General features: G+C 31.5%; 2 protein-coding genes and 2 non-coding genes across 4 annotated transcripts; 3 read left to right on the plus strand and 1 right to left on the minus strand.

Moving 5' to 3' along the window:
- Positions 1-487: 487 nt before the first annotated feature.
- On the plus strand, positions 488-5,060 carry LOC135664903 (ATP synthase subunit a, chloroplastic). The gene has a single exon (XM_065177075.1). It carries the CDS (start codon positions 1,156-1,158, stop codon positions 1,897-1,899), a length of 744 nt encoding a protein of 247 aa, XP_065033147.1. The 5' UTR covers positions 488-1,155; the 3' UTR covers positions 1,900-5,060.
- On the plus strand, positions 2,582-8,136 carry LOC135664902 (ATP synthase subunit alpha, chloroplastic). Its single transcript, XM_065177074.1, has one exon. It carries the CDS (start codon positions 5,420-5,422, stop codon positions 6,941-6,943), a length of 1,524 nt encoding a protein of 507 aa, XP_065033146.1. The 5' UTR covers positions 2,582-5,419; the 3' UTR covers positions 6,944-8,136.
- Positions 7,096-7,167, minus strand: TRNAR-UCU (transfer RNA arginine (anticodon UCU)). Its single transcript has one exon. It is a non-coding gene; the product is annotated as a tRNA-Arg (tRNA).
- Positions 8,137-9,295: 1,159 nt separating the features above from the next.
- Positions 9,296-9,383, plus strand: TRNAS-GCU (transfer RNA serine (anticodon GCU)). The gene has a single exon. It is a non-coding gene; the product is annotated as a tRNA-Ser (tRNA).
- Positions 9,384-15,435: the final 6,052 nt, after the last annotated feature.

A 15,435-nucleotide genomic window follows, 5' to 3' on the forward strand; every position in this document is an offset into this window, starting at 1 on the left:
GGTAAAAAAAAAATAAGTAATTAAAAGACATTAATGGTTTGTACCGTGTATCAACGGTTAATTCCCGGTAGAAGGTTCCATCGGAACAATTATTTATTTCAAAGTACCTCGTCTCTTTGTTAAAAAAATAAAAAAGAAAAAACAAAAAGGAAGTGTGGGGAAAAATGACAAGAAGATATTGGAACATCAATTTGGAAGAGATGATGGAGGCCGGAGTTCATTTTGGTCATGGTACTAAGAAATGGAATCCTAGAATGGCCCCTTACATCTCTGCAAAGCGTAAAGGTATTCATATTACAAATCTCACTAGAACGGCTCGTTTTTTATCAGAAGCCTGTGATTTAGTTTTTGATGCAGCAAGTAGGGGAAAAAACTTCTTAATTGTTGGTACCAAAAATAAAGCAGCGGATTCAGTAGCATCAGCTGCAATAAGGGCCCGGTGTCATTATGTTAATAAAAAATGGCTCGGTGGTATGTTAACGAATTGGTCTACTACGGAAACGAGACTTCAAAAGTTCAGGGATTTAAGAGCAGAACAAAAGATGGGGAAACTCAACCGTCTTCCCAAAAGAGATGCCGCAATGTTGAAGAGAAAATTATCTGCCTTGCAAACATATCTCGGCGGTATCAAATATATGACGGGATTGCCTGATATTGTGATCATCGTTGATCAGCAAGAAGAATATATGGCTCTTCGAGAATGTGTAATTTTAGGGATTCCGACGATTTGTTTAATCGATACAAATTGTGACCCCGATCTCGCAGATATTTCGATCCCAGCCAATGATGACGCTATAGCTTCAATCCGATTGGTTCTTAACAAATTAGTATCCGCAATTTGTGAGGGCCGTTGTAGCTATATAAGAAATCGTTGATTATGATTAAGAATAATTAGTTAATTATTTGGGGATTTTATAGATTTATTGGATCGGTTACTATTCTTGAATTAAAAAAAAGAAAAAACAAAATGGAAATGTGGGCATATTGATAATATGTTATGATGTTATGTGATTTCTTGGTATCCTATGTAATTTCTTGATATCCTAAATATACGATTGATGAATACAATTAGTGATTCAAGTTGGTGAGTTGAGAAAGAGATGGTTGAATCAAAATAATTTATTTTTTGAAGTTCAATTTTTGTTAGAGGACCATATGAATGTTATACCATGTTCCATTAAAACACTCAAGGGGTTATACGATATATCGGGTGTAGAAGTAGGCCAACATTTCTATTGGCAAATAGGAGGTTTACAAGTCCATGCCCAAGTACTTATCACTTCTTGGGTAGTAATTGCTATCTTATTAGGTTCGGTGATCCTAGCTGTTCGGAATCCACAAACCATTCCGACCGGCGGTCAGAATTTCTTCGAATATGTCCTTGAATTTATTCGAGACTTGAGCAAAACCCAGATTGGAGAAGAATATGGTCCTTGGGTTCCCTTTATTGGAACTATGTTCCTATTTATTTTTGTTTCTAACTGGTCAGGTGCTCTTTTACCTTGGAAAATTATACAGTTACCTCATGGGGAGTTAGCTGCGCCCACGAATGATATAAATACTACTGTTGCTTTAGCTTTACTCACGTCAGTCGCATATTTTTATGCGGGTCTTAGCAAAAAAGGATTGGGTTATTTTGGGAAATACATTCAACCAACTCCAATACTTTTACCAATTAACATCCTAGAAGATTTCACAAAACCCTTATCTCTTAGTTTTCGACTTTTCGGGAATATATTGGCTGATGAATTAGTAGTTGTCGTTCTTGTTTCTTTAGTCCCTTCAGTAGTTCCTATACCTGTCATGTTTCTTGGATTATTTACAAGTGGTATTCAAGCTCTTATTTTTGCAACGTTAGCTGCGGCTTATATAGGTGAATCCATGGAGGGTCATCATTGACTAGCTTTCAAAATAGTCTTTTTATTATTATTTTTTATTATTATTAAGTAAGTTTATCCCAATTCATGCGTGGTTCAAGATAATCCAATTGGTTGGGGAACATAATAACGTATTACTATATGACTTAGAGTTTTAGGAGAAAAGATGGACGGTATTACAGAATTGTAAAAAAAAAAAGAAGGGTTGGGGAGGTTATACTAGATGTATGTAATGTCTATAAGCTCGGACCCCGTCTATGTTTCTAGGAATGATTCTAGAATCCGATTTAATCTAAAAAAAATGCGGGTGGTTTACGTTATGGAAGAAACAAATATATATGTCATATTAGAATGACATTAGATATTCATTAGTTATATAAGGCTATCCCTATCATCCTATATAACATCACTATATTACATAATTACATGCTATTACTTAATTACATGCTATTACTTAATTACATACTATTACTATTTTTATAATCATAACTTCTACTCTGTAATCATAATATAATCCTATACATAATATAAAATATAATCCTATACATAATATAATCCTATAATGATAATATAATATAATAATAATATTAATATAATAATAATATAATAAATATAATAATAAATAATAATAAATAAATAAATAAATATAAGTAAATAAATATAAGTAATAAAATAAGTATTAGTTAACATTAATAATTAGTTTAATAGTTAATATTAATATAAGTATTAATATTCATATGTAAAATATCTAAGTATCAATTAAGTATTAGTTAATATAATCATTTATAATTATATTATCGATAATTATTAGTATTAATTATTACTATATATTGATATTGGTACTACTACATACTTTTATATTACTACATATTGATATATTGATATTGATTTGTATTGGTATTAATTTGATTGATATTGATTGCAGCTCACACTGCATTTAGTCACACTCCATTTAGACGGATTTCAATATCAGTCCTTCTATTTTGTCTGTGATTGTGGATTGAATGAACAAAGAGATGAACTCAAGAATGGTGTAGTAAAGAACGAAGAATTAAATGAAAGAGTGGTTCGAAACAAAGAAATACAATAGTTAGAACTGTATGCATATGGATTTACAAAAACTCCATTATGGGTAAAAACGAGATAGTTGTGACGATTCAGTTCAGTAATTTAGTAATATTATCATTTCAATTCGGAGTTTTTAGTTACTTCGGACCGCTGGATCTTAATGATAAAATGAGTAATAATTCATTGGTTGATTGTATCATTAACCATTTCTTTTTTTTTGTGCGAGGAACTTACCATGAATCCACTGATTTCTGCCGCTTCCGTTATTGCTGCTGGATTGGCCGTGGGGCTTGCTTCTATTGGACCTGGAGTTGGTCAAGGTACTGCTGCAGGCCAAGCTGTAGAAGGTATTGCGAGACAACCAGAAGCAGAGGGTAAAATACGAGGTACTTTATTGCTTAGTCTAGCTTTTATGGAAGCTTTAACAATTTACGGACTGGTCGTGGCGTTAGCGCTTTTATTTGCGAATCCTTTTGTTTAATCCTAGAAATAAATAGAAAAAAGTACCTTACATACTTTTTTCTTATTTTATTAACTTTAACTTGGAATTGCCCTTTGCTTCTTCGAATTATATTTACACTTTACTTATAAATTACTTATTTGTTGAGACAATACGCCAGGAAGGGCTGATTTGAGGATGAGGAATTACCAGATTCGCTTGCTTTCTTCCTTTCTGTCCTTAGCTTAGTACAATAGAAAACTTTTTTACTTTCATTGTTCGAAGCGTTTCAACAAACGAAATAGTTATCAATTGATATGAGATCTAAGACCTAAGTAAAGTATCTTATTGGAAACTTCTTGAAAACTTAAAAAATAATAAATTTCAAACAAATGATTTAATCTATTGCCATTAAATAAAGTGGAAATGAAATTAATAAAAAGAAATCGATCAAAAAAAGGCGAGTGAAGTGATACAAAAAGAACTCTGTTCTTTGTTAGTCCTATCCATAAGAGAGGGGAGCATATGAAAAATGTAATCGATTCTTTCGTTTCCTTGGGTCACTGGCCATCCGCCGGGAGTTTCGGGTTTAATACCGATATTTTAGCAACAAATCCAATAAATCTAAGTGTAGTGCTTGGTGTATTGATTTATTTTGGAAAGGGAGTGTGTGCGAGTTGTGTATTTCAAGAATAGGTTGGATCCATCCAGCTGCACTTTATTTATGGTATTTATAGGAGAAATAGGAAAAAGGTGCACGATCTCGACGAATTACTTCTGAATAAATTAAGAAATCATATGTAAGAACCATAGCATTTCGTGACTTATTGGTAAATCCACTTTGATTCTCTATCAACCAATAATGTGAGACCATTAACATGGTTAAAGCTAAATTGTTTAAAGTCCAGGTAAAACATGGTACTCTTTCTACCACTTCTACCACTACGTTAGTAACGAAATGGTTAAAAAAAAAATAGTTGGTAATTTATTTGATTTGATATAGAACACTCATATCGATAAAAGAATTTGAACCATTTACTAGAAAAATGAGCACTTTGCTTTTTTTATCTAATGCCGAAATGACGACCTATGTATAAAAAAAGAGGAATTTTTGGACTTGAAGAAACAAATAAAAAATATAATAATTATTATTTTCATTTTTTTAAAATGAAAAATGAAATAGAATTCTAAAAATGAAAATGATAAATAAAATACAAAACAAATATAAATAAAATACAAATAAAGAAACAACTTTGCTGACAATTCTAGATTTTTGTCTGGTCTAGTCGGAAGAGTCCTCCTGATATTCTGGTCTTGTATCAGTTTTGACATCTTTGAATACAAACAGAAAAGAGAGGGTAGGCTCATTACATTAAAAAAGATATGGGAATACCCACACCATAAATAAAACATTAAAAAAGATATGGGAATACCCACACCATAAATAAAATAAATAATTGAGCGTGAGAGCCAAATGAATCGAAAGATTCATGTTTGGTTCGGGAAGAGATCATGGAAGTTTTGAAATTAATGATAAGATAATCTACTTTCATTAAATGATTTATTAGATAATCGAAAACAGAGGATTTTGAATACTATTCGAAATTCGGAAGAATTACGTAAAGGGGCCATTGAGCAGCTCGAAAGAGCCCGGGCTCGCTTACGTAAAGTGGAAATGGAAGCAGATGAGTATCGAATGAATGGATACTCTGAAATAGAACGAGAAAAACAAAATTTGATTAATGCCACTAGTAATAGTTTGGAACAATTAGAAAATTACAAAAATGAAACCCTTCAGTTTGAACAACAAAGAGCGATTAATCAGGTCCGACAACGAGTTTTCCAACAAGCCTTACAAGGAGCTCTAGGAACTCTGAATAGTTGCTTGAATAGCGAGTTACATTTCCGTACGATCCGTGCTAATATTGGCATTCTCGGGGCCATGCAAGAAATAACTGATTAGCCCTTCTTTTTTTAGTTATAGTTTAGGCATTATTTTTATCTTTTCCTTCCTAAAAAGAATAAAGAAACACTAATGGTAACCCTTCGAGCCGACGAAATTAGTAATATTATTCGTGAGCGTATTGAACAATATAGTAGAGAAATAAAGATTGTGAATACCGGTACCGTACTTCAAGTAGGCGACGGAATTGCTCGTGTTCATGGTCTTGATGAAGTAATGGCAGGTGAATTAGTAGAGTTTCAAGAGGGTACAATAGGCATTGCTCTGAATTTGGAATCAAATAATGTTGGCGTTGTATTAATGGGTGATGGTTTGATGATACAAGAGGGAAGTTCCGTAAAAGCAACAGGACGAATTGCTCAGATACCTGTGAGTGAGGGTTATTTGGGTCGTGTTATAAATGCTCTGGCTAAACCTATTGATGGGAGAGGTGAAATTTCAGCTTCTGAATCTCGGTTAATTGAATCTCCTGCCCCAGGTATTATTTCTAGACGTTCTGTATATGAGCCTCTTCAAACGGGGCTTATTGCCATTGATTCGATGATCCCTATAGGACGCGGTCAGCGAGAATTAATTATTGGGGACAGACAGACCGGCAAAACAGCCGTAGCCACAGATACGATTCTCAATCAAAAAGGTCAAAATGTAATATGTGTTTATGTAGCTATTGGTCAAAAAGCATCTTCTGTGGCTCAGGTAGTGACTACTTTCCGGGAAAAGGGGGCGATGGAATATACTATTGTGGTAGCCGAAACGGCGGATTCACCTGCTACATTACAATACCTCGCTCCTTATACGGGAGCGGCTCTGGCTGAGTTTTTTATGTATCGTGGACAACATACTTTAATAATTTATGATGATCTCTCCAAACAGGCACAAGCTTATCGCCAAATGTCTCTTCTATTAAGAAGACCTCCCGGTCGTGAAGCTTATCCAGGAGATGTTTTTTATTTGCATTCACGACTTTTGGAAAGAGCCGCTAAATCAAATTCTAGTTTAGGTGAAGGAAGTATGACCGCTTTACCGATAGTTGAGACTCAATCTGGAGACGTTTCAGCTTATATTCCTACTAATGTAATTTCCATTACAGATGGACAAATATTCTTATCTGCCGATCTATTCAATGCTGGAATCCGACCTGCTATTAATGTGGGTATTTCCGTTTCCAGAGTAGGATCCGCAGCTCAAATTAAAGCCATGAAACAAGTAGCCGGCAAATCAAAATTGGAACTAGCGCAATTCACAGAGTTAGAAGCCTTTGCACAATTCGCTTCTGATCTCGATAAAGCTACTCAGAATCAATTGGCAAGAGGTCAACGATTACGCGAGTTGCTTAAACAATCCCAATCAGACCCTCTCGCAGTGGAAGAACAGATAGCTACTATTTATACCGGAGCGAATGGATATCTTGATCCGCTAGAAATTGGACAGGTAAAGAAATTTCTCAGTCAGTTACGTAGCTACTTAAAAAACAATAAACCTAAATTTCAAGAAATTATATCTTCTACCAAGACATTCACCGAGGAAGTAGAATTTCTTTTGAAGGAAGCTATTCAAGAACAGATCGAACTGTTTTTACTTCAGGAACAAACATAAATTTCTTACTTTTATTCTATTCTTGGTATATTCTATTCTTAGTACAAGAGTAATCATTGAGAAATAGTTCTGATTCGAATGATTCAAAAAGGGTTTCTTAGTATAGCCATTTTTAAAAAGTATAGCCATTTTAAAAATAGATGGAAATAAATTGCGTCCAATAGGATTTGAACCTATACCAAAGGTTTAGAAGACCTCTGTCCTATCCATTAGACAATGGACGCTTTTCATTCCTATTTTATTTTTTTGTATTCTTACTTTCTTTTGTTCGGATAAAAAATCAAATTACACGGAAAATATTTTAGGGAATAAAAAAGAATGCATATCTAAATTGATGGTGCATGTATGTATAATACATAATAAGATGTATAATACATAACATAATAAGATGTATAATACATAATAAGAAATATGGAGCGGGTAGCGGGAATCGAACCCGCATCGTTAGCTTGGAAGGCTAGGGGTTATAGTCGACGTTGCTTGATCACTTTTAACGTCTCTAATTCAAAACCGAACGTGAAATTTTGATTTCATTCGGCTCCTTTATGGAAGATTGATGTATTCCTAGAGAAAATTAGATCCATAACATCTATGTCAGCCTTTCTGTCTGAATGTATCCCAAACTACTCGCTTACTAGATGATCCCTCTAGAGGAGAGGGATTATACCAAATCCGTCTAGTCTAGTTACTTCGTTCCCTATTTCCACTCGCAGGATCCCGAGGAAAAGAATTTGGTTTCCACCGAGCTGAAACAATATGCTGATGGTTCTAGTAAACCAAAACCACCCTTTTCTAGCTTGTTTGGCTTCAATTTCCCTTTTACAACACCAAAATTTAAGATCTAGTTACGATTGGAAATAAACTTTTGTATCTTCATCCATAGATCCTTTATTCATACTCATTCGATTGGAAGAATTGATCCAATTCAAAAAAAATTATGTTTCACGACTCCATATACATAATCCAATTTTCTTATTCAATTTCGAAAATAGAATTTCTAATTGGACTTTGGATACAAATCGTGAGAATGTATGTTCTTCCTCAAATATGCTATTGAGAGGTAAAGGATTAAACCCTTTTAAGAAATAAAGTTTTTGATCGGAGTATGCAAAAAACCGAGAGACCCCTTAACTTTTTAAGTTGTTAATAGAACGAATCACACTTTTACCACTAAACTATACCCGCTACATATACATTATTGTATATGAATGGACTATTTGTCGAACAAGGGAGTGAGACGCAATCAAGATAGCATTAAAATTATAACGTTGACACATATTTAGTCCCGCCAGCCAGGGACTTAAAAGGCGAAGAGCACAAAGCTTTTCTAAATAACATATATAAATTTAAAAAACAGTATAAAGTTATACTTATACTTTTCCTTTGCTGGATTGCTGGCATTCTCAGTCTGTCTGAAGGGGTCATTGAAGCTGGACAAAAAAAGAGGTACTGGCCCGGCCAGTACTTAACTAGGACCAGGCCGGGAGAATAAACCTTTCGTACAAAATTAAAGAAGTAAGGTTTTCTTTCTATTGGAGATACCTGTTTCGAATCTTATCTAAATGGAATTCTTGATCAAATTCGTTCTTGACTTACTCTTAACTTACTTAAATGAAACTTAAATTAAATTACGTAAATGTAAATTAACTTAAATATAAATATAATTATATAATTACTTATATAATTACATTACTTAAATTATTAAAATTAACTTAACTTAATATAAATATAATTATATAATTATAATTATATAATTACTTAATTATATAATTACTTATAATATAATATTATTATAATATAATATTATTAATTACTTAATTATATAATTACTTATAATATACAATTACTTATAAAATTACTTATAATATAATATTATAATATTTAATATTATAATATTTAAGAAATTTTTTATTACATAAAAAAAACCTTTAATTTGTTTTTTCTTTACTTTAATTGAAAATAAAATTTCAATTCCTTTAACCTTTAAATTTAGATTAGAATTTATTAATAATTTTAATTTTTAATTATTCACTTTTTATTTTTTTTTTATTTCATCTGTAATGAAATCTATTCTATAATTAGAAATTTTAATAGAATGTTTCATATTTCTAATGATAATGTTATAATTATAATGTTTAATATCTTTCTTAAATTATAATGTTTAATATCTTTCTTAATAAAAAATATTATATTAATGTCTTTCTTAAACTTAATAATTAATATCTTAAAAATTAAAAATTTTTTCTTTTTTATTATTTTCTTTTCTTTTTTTATTTAATTTCAATTTAAATTGAAATAGTTAATTTCAATTTCATTTGAAATTTTATTGAAATTTCAATTTTATTTAAATTGGGAGAGATGGCTGAGTGGACTAAAGCGGCGGATTGCTAATCCGTTGTACGAGTTATTCGTACCGAGGGTTCGAATCCCTCTCTCTCCGCCCGCTCTGATTACTTGATACTTTCGATTTCGAAGGAATTTCGATTCCTTTATTTTTTTATAGGTAAAGTGAATATATGGAATAGATAAAATAATAAGAAAAAATTAGAAAAACAAAGAAAACTCAATTTTTTTTTATTCCTCACGTCCAGGATTACGTCCCGGATCATTAGATAAGAATCCGAAGATGAAGAGAGAAACAAAGAATATCACTACTGTGTAAACAAAGAGTTTGAGAGTAAGCATTACACAATCTCCAAGATAAGATCATTTTAGAAAAAGGGAATAGATTACCTATTTTTTCTTTTTACCACATATACTATTTTGTTTGATTTGACATCATACCCCCCAAAATGGAGTTTTTTGATTTGAAAAGAAAAAGAAAGTCACTTTTACGAATTTCTTTGTAATAAGATTTTTATTCCTTCCTCACAAAAATTTTCTTGTCATATCGACAATTAGGTATTGTAGGGGACCTAGACCTAATAAACTCCTTACTCACTGAAAGGTCAGAACGAGTAAATAAACTGATCAAAATTCATCTCCGCGGTTACTCAATATACAAGAATTTCCATTTTTTAATCGAGGGTTTATAATTCTAATGTAAGACTTAGCCGATCTTATCCATTTTTATAATTTTTTTTGTCGAATAAATCATGAATGGATTTGGCAAAGTATTAAGGATTTTATCGAAAACTTACAGCAGCTTGCCAAACAAAGGCTAAGAGAAAAAAGAGAACAGGTATGACAGGCATCACATCTACGATTGGATTGAAAACGGCATAAGCTTCAGGCAATTTGGCAAAGAAAAAACTATTCGAATAAAGGACAGAATTAAGACAGATACAGATTAAGCTAAAGATATTAAACATAACAAACATTTCGTTCTTGTAGATTAGATAATTTTATTTTGATTGAGTTATTTTTATAAGGGAAAAATGAAAAAGGCAAGTCAAAAAATCCTTCTTTTTTTTTGAACTCTCCCAAATCAAAAATCCTTCCTTCCATTCTCAAATGAGAATACAAGGAATTCTACTTTCATACATTATCTTAATTGAATTCTATGTAATGATCAATTAACTTTTTTGATTCTATATCTAATCTACATGTGTTGAATCCTAGCAACAAACAAAATACCCCATATGTTTTTATTATGTATTATGTATTTTTTTTGGGGGGGGGATTGACGAATAACTAATTCTAATAATAGTCTTGACTAGTGCCAAACAGGAAAAATGGGGCGTGGCCAAGCGGTAAGGCAGCGGGTTTTGGTCCCGTTATTCGGAGGTTCGAATCCTTCCGTCCCAGATCGTTTCCATCAGAAACAAAAGATGGGATCACATTGTATCCCACATAAAACGGAAAAATCTTAAAGAGAACAACCTTTTCTTTTGTTCTGAATTCTTAGAATGTCTTTTGTTCTGAATTCTTAGAATGAATTCTTAGAATGGATTCTTAGAATCCATTTGATTTATCACAAGCATAATAAAGTGTCAAATACAGGTGGAAGTTTTTTTGAATAAAAAAAAGAGAAATTTGGGGTCTATCATTCACATTCATAATATGCTCGTACTATTGTTATATTCATTATGTCCCATATTCATGAAATATGAATTCTAAATATGAATTATAATTCTCACATGATGCATTCCGAATTGAAGCGTGAAACAAAAGCATCTCTATTCCCTTCCACACAAAGCCTAAAGTCAAAAATAGGGTATCCCAATTTCACATTCTATGTGAAGACTAAAGAGTAGGGAGTTTGTCGTACTAATTTCATCACTGGTTTTAAAACTTCTAAAGCTGTGCTGTGGCGTGGGAAAAAATAGGATAAAAATTGTCTGAATTCCATTTCTTTCTATCTTATATCTTAGATGCCTCAAATGAAAATAATTGTAAATCAATGTAACGTAGCGATTGGGGGGAAATTTTGATATTCCATATATTTTAACTTGATTTTATGGAATTGATGGAAAAATTGTTGAACCTGAAGTAAAACAAAATCTATATAAACTAAAATAAACAAGGCCTACGCTATGCCTATATGTATGATATATATTGTGTATTGTTATTATATTGTTGTATTTCAATAACAATGTTGTTGTATTTCAATAACAATGTTGTTGTATTTCAATAACAATGGCCTTTCACTTAAGTGAAAAGAATTTGTGGAAGGGGATCTTTGATTTTAAAAATATCCATGATTACCCCCAGTAACAATATTCAGATTCTTTCTTTCAGATGAAAGAAAGAATAAGGATCTTAATGTTGCCGTACATGAGACCTTTTCTATTTCATACTCATGAAAATAGATAAACTAGATTATCAATTTACTTCTTTGGTTAAAAGAAAACCAATTGATAATTCAATTGAACATGGTAAAATTTATGTCTCCTTAGGGAATGAAATATCTGCTAAAAATTTTTAGCTACTCATTGTGATTGCGTCGACTTGGTGATTGAATTAGAGATCCAGTTTAGTCATGACTAGAAAACATAGTTCCAGTCATGATGTTGAAGTCGGAGATTTTTAAAACATTTTTTTATGAACTCTTGGTTGGTACTCGAAGAAATATGATAAATCAATAGTATCTAGAAACTTACGACCTTTTTGTTTTTTGGTCATTGGAACAGTTTATTTGACTAATAATTTATTTTTTTCCGGGATTGGAAATATATTAAATTAAAGGATTTGAGGTTTATAGTTTTTTTGTTCTAGAAAAATAGATTCTGCATTTCATGATTGATCGTCCCGAACAATCTGTTGGAGATGTAAAGTAAATAAGTCTTAAGCAAACATCTTTCTTAGAAATACGTTTCATTCATATGATAGAATATCGAGTTAAAGAAATTGGATCCTTGCTGAGCTTTCTCCGGATAAATACAATACTTATCTATCCATAGAATACTTATCTATCCATAGGTATAAAGTATAGACTATTATATAGTTCCCGTTGTTCCCATCGAGCCAATGACTATTCATGATTACATATTAAATCAATTCCATTGCGGTTTGAAATTAAATTGAATTCTAAATTAGAGGAATGTTATGGTAAAACTTCGTTTGAAACGATGTGGTAGAAAGCAACGTGCGACTTGAAGGACATGATCCGCTGTGGATTTTTACATCCACCATTTTCTATACAAATGAAGATGCTCTTGGCTCGACATAGTTTGTTCTGTTCCATTAGGAATCTAATTTTTCTTAGGTTGATAGTACATGATGGAGCTCGAGCGGAAAGGATTGATTCATTTATCAAGGGGAAGAATCTAGGGTTAGTGCCAATCAATCAATAAGTTAGACCAGCTTTGTAAGTATATCCTTAAAATATAAAATAATCGGAATTGATAAAACTATTTCGATCAAAAAAAAGTGTATCACAGAGGAATCAATTCTTCGTATTCTATTTCTATGGGTATTCTATTTCTATAGAAAGAAATAAAAAAAACAAAAGGTATGTTGCTGCCCTTTTGAAAGGAGTAAGGATCACCGAAGTAATGTCTAAACCCAATGATTTTACAAAGCAAAGATAAAGGATTCCGAAACAAGGAAACACTATTTTCAATTGTCTCAAAAATTGGATCAGAATTAGGAATAAAAATAGATTCGAGATGAGACAAACAAAAGAGGTTAGAGACGGCTCAAGAAATGTCTAAGGATTTCCCTTCGAATTCTGTCAGAATTACCCAACTTGAGTTATGAGTACGAATGAAATTTATTTTTTTTTTTTTTTTTAGGAAGAACAAAATAATAATAATGAATTAGACTATGATTTGAGTCATTATTTTGTGTTTACTATTTGATATTATATACAGAAAGATATACCGAAATAAAAATAATTTTTTCTCGAGCTCGAGCCGTATGAGGAGAAAAACCTCCTATACGTTTCTGGGGGGGGATTGTTTATGTACATCTATCCCAATGAGCCATCTATCGAATCGTTGCAATTGATGTTCGATCCCGAAGAGAAGGAAGAGATTTTCGAAAAGTGGGTTTTTATGATCCGATAAAGAATCAAACTTATTTAAACGTTCCCGCTATTCTATATTTCCTTGAAAAGGGCGCTCAACCTACAGGAACTGTTTATGATATTTTAAGTAAGGCAGAATTTTTTAAAGAAAAAACCTCGAGTTAATTAAAAGAAAAAACAACAAAATTAATAAAAAAGGGGGGAGATGATTAATATAAAATCTATCTTTGTATAATTTTTTACTTACAATTTTTTACCTAAAATTTTCCCTTTTCTTGCTCTATTCATACTTAAATTTACTTTTTTCTTGTTATAGGAATCCACCAACAAACAAGGGATTAATCTTGCTTATTGTACCTCTATTGATTGAGTAAACCCGAGATTTTTTCTTTATCTTTTCCTTATTTTTTTCCATCAAAATTTCTTATTTATGTTGTGCCAACCCAATACAAATCCTTATTTTATTTACTTTATTTGTTATTTGTTTTCTCAACATTGCATTCATATTGACAATGGTGTATCGAACAAATATAATTGATCATAGATAAATTAATTGATCATAGATAAATAAATCTCTTTATCCAGACCCCATATTGGGTTTTAACTTCACTTTTACTCAAATAATGGGTTTTGCATTGTTGGGTTTACTGTCATATAAGACGTATTTTGGAATTTAACTTAACAAAAATAAAAAATTGATAAAAAACTGGTAGGTCTGTCACAATTTTAGCATCTCTTTTAGGAATCTGGTGTTTTTAAATATGATCTGTACATTTTCTATTTATTTTGTATAATCGATCATAAAACATAAAATATTTTTTTATTTATTATTAGTTCAATGTTTTGATGGGGTCGTGCAGTGCAATTTAATGGATTTTTCATTTTTATCGTATCTACATATCCTATTTATTTTATTTTATTCGGGTTGCTAACTCAACGGTAGAGTACTCGGCTTTTAAGTGCGACTATGATCTTTTACACATTTTGATGAAGCAACAAATTCGTCCAGACTATTGGTAGAGTCTATAAGACCACGACTGATCCTCAAGGGTAATGAATGGAAAAAGTAGCATGTCGTAATAAAAAAAATTTCTTATTTTATTAAATATTTTATTAAAAAATTACAAATTCAAATGAAAGTGGAACTTTTAGTTTATCCTTACTGGATCGCTACAAAAATAAAAAATTTTTGGAAGGGAAGGGGACAAAACAAATTCACATTTACAGTTGGGTCTAGTGAATAAATGGATAGAGCCTATGGTTCCAATTTTGGTAAAACAAAAAGCAACGAGCTTATGTTCTTAATTTGAATTGAACGATTACCCGATCTAATTAGACGTTAAAAATAGATTAGTGCCTTATACGGGAAAGGGTGAGTTCTCCTGTGGGTGGACCATTGATTCTTTTTCCTTTTTTTTTAATAAATCCTAACTATTCTTTATTATGGATTAGAAACGGATGTGTAGAAGAAACAGTATACTGATAAAGAGAATAAATTCCAAAGTCAAAAGAGCGATCGGGTTGCAAAAATAAAGGGTTTGTTATCCTCTTGTAATTATAACGAAGATAAACAACGAAGATAAACCAATTCGATAGAAAAAGAGAATAAAAAGATCTATTGATTGGACTCCCTGTTTCCTTTTCGGGGTATATATTTTTATTACTATTGTATTCTATATACATAATAGAATACAAAATACCCTGTTTTGACCATATTGCACTATGTATCATTTGATAACCCAATAAATGCCTCCTACCCCTGCTTCAAGTGGAAATGTAAATGGAAGAATTACAAGGATATTTAGAAAAAGATAGATCTCGGCAACAATACTTTCTATATCCACTTCTTTTTCAGGAGTATATTTACGTATTTGCTTATGATCAGGGTTTAAATAGTTCAATTTTTTATGAACCCGTGAATTTTGGGGGTTATGGCAATAAATTTAGTTCAGTACTTGTGAAACGTTTAATTATTCGAATGTATCAACAAAATTATTTGATTTATTTCGGTTAATGATTCTTACCAAAATCGATTCGTTGGGCACAACAATTATTTTATTCCCATTTTTTTTCTCAGATGATA

The sequence above is a fragment of the Musa acuminata genome, unplaced genomic scaffold (assembly GCF_036884655.1).
Source record: "Musa acuminata AAA Group cultivar baxijiao unplaced genomic scaffold, Cavendish_Baxijiao_AAA HiC_scaffold_905, whole genome shotgun sequence".
Lineage (NCBI taxonomy): Eukaryota > Viridiplantae > Streptophyta > Magnoliopsida > Zingiberales > Musaceae > Musa > Musa acuminata.

Bases quoted from the DNA above. Each gene is read 5' to 3' on its own strand.
- LOC135664903 (XM_065177075.1), top strand. From the start codon at position 1,156: ATGAATGTTATACCATGTTCCATTAAAACACTCAAGGGGTTATACGAT.
- LOC135664902 (XM_065177074.1), top strand. From the start codon at position 5,420: ATGGTAACCCTTCGAGCCGACGAAATTAGTAATATTATTCGTGAGCGT.